Source organism: Sinocyclocheilus rhinocerous, unplaced genomic scaffold (genome assembly GCF_001515625.1).
Source record: "Sinocyclocheilus rhinocerous isolate Xijiao unplaced genomic scaffold, SAMN03320098_v1.1 scaffold1350, whole genome shotgun sequence".
In the NCBI taxonomy this organism is placed as follows: domain Eukaryota; kingdom Metazoa; phylum Chordata; class Actinopteri; order Cypriniformes; family Cyprinidae; genus Sinocyclocheilus; species Sinocyclocheilus rhinocerous.
The window spans coordinates 273782-277997 of NW_015652333.1; the positions used below are offsets into that span (position 1 = coordinate 273782).

At 37.2% G+C, this 4216-nt stretch overlaps 1 protein-coding gene across 1 annotated transcript in view; it reads left to right on the top strand.

The window, feature by feature from the left end:
- Positions 1-3358, top strand: part of LOC107714824 (cadherin-6-like) — a 33790-nt gene extending 30432 nt beyond the window's left edge. Inside the window, exon 10 of the mRNA XM_016520787.1 lies at positions 1195-3358. Within this exon, the coding sequence (XP_016376273.1) occupies positions 1195-1700 (506 nt within the window). The 3' untranslated portion in view covers positions 1701-3358. The remainder of the gene's footprint in view (positions 1-1194) is intronic.
- The last annotated feature ends 858 nt before the right edge of the window (positions 3359-4216 follow it).

Sequence of the window (4216 nt, forward strand, 5' to 3'; positions counted from 1 at the left end):
TCATGAGGATTCATTAGTAAGTCTGTAAAGTTTTTCATATGTAAATAATTTACGTTTTAGGTTTCGTCAATACGTCAGTATTGTACGTTAAAATGCTGAAAATACGGCAGTATTGTATGTCAAAATGTGCTGAAAATATCAGTATTGTACGTTTTAGTGCCTGTAAAAACGTAAGTAAATGTACGTTTTATAGAACCACGTTACGTAAAATACATACGAATTATCATGAGATCACGTTGGAAAGACAGATATGTTATATCGGGGCAGTCGTGGCCTAATGGTTAGAGAGGCGGACTTGTAACCCAAAGGTTGCATGTTAATATATATATAATGCTGTGTATATATATATATATATATATATATTAACAGTACTGTATGGGAGTATGCTACTGTTCAAAAGTTTAGTTAGTAAGATTTGTTTTGTTTTGTTTTGTTTTTAAAAGTCTATTACGCTCACCAAGGCTGCATTTATTTGATCAAAATACAGTTAAAACTGTAATATTGTGAAATATTATTGCAATTTAAAATAACTGCTTTTTATTTTAATATATTTTAAAATGTAATTTATTCCTGTGATGACAAAGCTGAATTTTCAGCAGTCACTGCTCCAGTCTTCAGTGTCACATGATCCTTCAGAAACCATTCTAATATGCTGATTTGCTACTGCTGGAAAAAAATTCTTAGTACTATCAATGTTGAAAACAGTTGTACCCCTTTGTAGAAACTGTAATATGTTTTTTTTTTTTTCATAATTCTTTGATAAATGGAACGTTCAGAACTGCATTTATTTGAATATAAATATTTTGTAACATAAGTGTTCTGTCATTTTGGTCAATTTAATGTGTCTGCTGCATAAAAGCATATAAAAGCAAAAACACACACATATATATATATATATGGTGTTTCAATTTATGAAGAACTCAATTAAATCTGTATGTGGGAGTGTGTGTGAAAAAAAGCAGATGTAACCCCCTTTGTAATCCTTAACATTTTCATAAGTAACTGTAATTTAATTACACATTTTTTCTCAGTAACTATAACTGATTACAATTACTTTTATTTTGTAATTAAATTACGTAATTCCGTTACATGTAACTAGTTACTCCCCAACACTGTTTATAAGTATATATAATATTTGCAAAGGTAATTCTGGTGCATCACTAAAAATTACATATTTCCTCTCTTGTTCTGTAGTGATCGTGGTGTTGTTTGCTGCCCTGAAACGTCAGAAGAAGAAAGAGCCCCTGATCATCTCCAAGGAGGACGTGAGGGACAATGTGGTCAGCTACAATGACGAGGGTGGCGGCGAGGAGGACACGCAGGCCTTTGACATCGGAGCACTTCGCCATCCGGAAGTAATGGAGGAGAGCAAACTACGGCGGGACATCCTGCCCTCTGAGTCACTCTACCCTCCGCCGCCACTTCACAGGACCATGGTGCCATCCCGAGAGAACGCAGACGTACGGGACTTTATCAACCAACATGTGCAGGAAAACGACGGCAACCCCACGGCTCCTCCTTACGACTCACTGGCCACCTATGCGTATGAAGGTAACGGATCGGTGGCCGAGTCACTCAGCTCGCTGGGGTCCATGTCCTCGGAAGGGGATCAGGACTATAACTACCTCAGCGAGTGGGGGCCACGCTTCAGGAAGCTAGCAGACATGTACGGCGGCGAGGACAGCGACTGGGACTCCTAACGGACAGACTGTGGAGCGAGACTCATTTGCTGATCTGCCTCTACATGATGACTGGAGTGGCAGACTGAGGCAGCCTAATTTCTTTTACAAAGTGCCCTTTTATCGTTCTCTTTGTCCTACAATCAGGCAGTCAGTTTCTCTGTCCTGATTGGCAATGCGTTTTCTCAAATGAGGAAACGAACTTCACGCTCTGGTGAGGAGGACGTTATCTGTACATGGACTTCTCATCAGAAAGATCATCTGCGATGACATCTTCCGGCATAATCCCAGATTGTTCTGGAGATGTCTGCAGTTTTTCATATCTGCAACCATCGCTGAAAACGTTCTTTTGAAAAGACAAGCATCTGATGCAGAATTGCTCTTCAAATCCTGCTGCAAAGAACAGTTTATCAGTTGACTGTGAGCCTGTGAAACACTTGAAGTGAAACTTGAGCAGGTCATTGACTAAATAAAGGCCAAGGCCGAGGACTTTATGAAAATAATGAAACCACCGCCAAACTCGAGCCTGTGAATTCACTATCAGACCTCAATGTGTAGCGGGCAGCTCAGTATCAAACAGTTTAACATCATAGGAGTTGTCTAATAACTGGGAGGAATTTTCAAACCCTTACTATAAACCATTTGCATAATTTTACTAATCTACTTACGACGTCAAGAAAAGATGTGTTGTCCTGTAACCATAATCAAGACGGATTGTATGAAGCCCATCTAGAAAATGGGTCAGAAGATGTTTCATGGTTGGCACTGGTTTTCATCATCCACATGAAAAAAAAAAGCCAGAAGCTTACAATTATCAGCTATGTCATTGGACCTAAATGTGTTTTGCTTCCTTTAGCAGTCTGACAAACGTTTGTTTGAACTCAGAACTGCTTAGTATGACTTTCTCCTTGTGAGAAACAGATTTGCACACGGTCCCTTAATGACGTGCAGCAACATTTACATTCCATACTATTACTGTATGTTTTTTTTCCCCTCTCTCTATTCTTCCAGATGAGACCTTGACATAGAGTCAAACCAACCAAAAGAGAATTAAACATTAATATCTATACATAGAATTATGGCTTCGTGGACCAAGAGATTGAAAGCAAAGTTGTTAATTAATCACAGTTTGAAGCTGCAATTCTCACCTTTCCTCTGACAACCTTCTGCTTTTAATAGCGAGTGTCAAATAACCAGGGAAGTAATAAAAGCTCAACTGATTTATTCCTCGGCTGAATGTTAACCACAGCAGTGTTGTATTGAAGTGTGAGGCAAATCTTAAAGTAAATCACTCCGCAATGATTGCGCCCTCTCTTCAAACCACAAAATGATCCTGAGATTGCCTTCACCGCTTCAGTTAGGAGGGGGTGAGTCAGCTCCGAACGGTGCTTCAGCAGGTAAATATTTGTGTTTTAGAAGCAGAATTTCCATTCTTTGTCATTGATATGCTGTAAAAAGAAAAAGAAAAAGATGGTTACTCATGCTGTAAAAACTTGGTTTAATGAACAGTGCTTTGTACCAGTGGCTTGGGAGAGTAGATTATGTCCATGTACTACTTTGCTTTATATCTTGTGAAATTTTGTACCAAATATTTATATACCACAATGATGACTAAATATTATTTAAATATGTACATTCTGTGTTATTGTTTCTGTGTTTTGAAAGTGTTAAACTGTAAATGTGAGCTGTTTGCAGTTCAATTGATGATGTGCAAATGGAATCAAACTTTCATTAAAATAAATGTTCTCTTTTACAGAAAATCTGAGCAATTCTTTACACACACAGAAACACTTATAAATGCATTACGTTAAGCTTTTGACTTATCACAAGCAATTTGTATTTATTTATTTATTTTGCAAATGACTGTTGGGCTGTTGCCCATTTTGTGAGCAAAGATAAGTTCAATCATAGAACCTGAAATGAATGTATTGAAATGTATTTAATATACATGTAAATGTAATAATATTATATATATATGAATCATGTTGCGTGTGTGTGTGTGTGTGTGTGTGTGTGTGTGTGTGTGTGTGTGTGGAAAAATAAATACAAATACATTTAAAAATCTATAATATATAGCATATATATGTAAATATGCAAATATTATTTGTAGATATGTATATATTTAAAGTCCCCATGAAATCAAAATTACATTTTTTTGGGTGTTAGTATCAATATGTTAGTCTTAAGGTTATCTATAAGGCAGTGTGCTCCAAAACAGTGAAAAAATTCACATTTAGAAGATATAAGCATTCAAAGCTTGCAATTCGTTACTTTCTGCTCAACGATTTTTTTGACGTCACATCGTACTTCAGCTTCTCATCTAACTTTCTGTCCGATCAAATGCTCTCTAGAATCCGAGGCGCCCACCCCCTACACTATAAAATAGACGCTGAAGCCTCGGTCACTTGTCCACAGAATTAGTATTTTCTGTACAGTGAATGGCACGTAGTGCACTATATAGGGGACAGGGAACGATTCAAACAGTGTAAATATGCTTTCCATTGAGGAAAAAAAGAAGTCTGGTTTCGCGCTGTCAC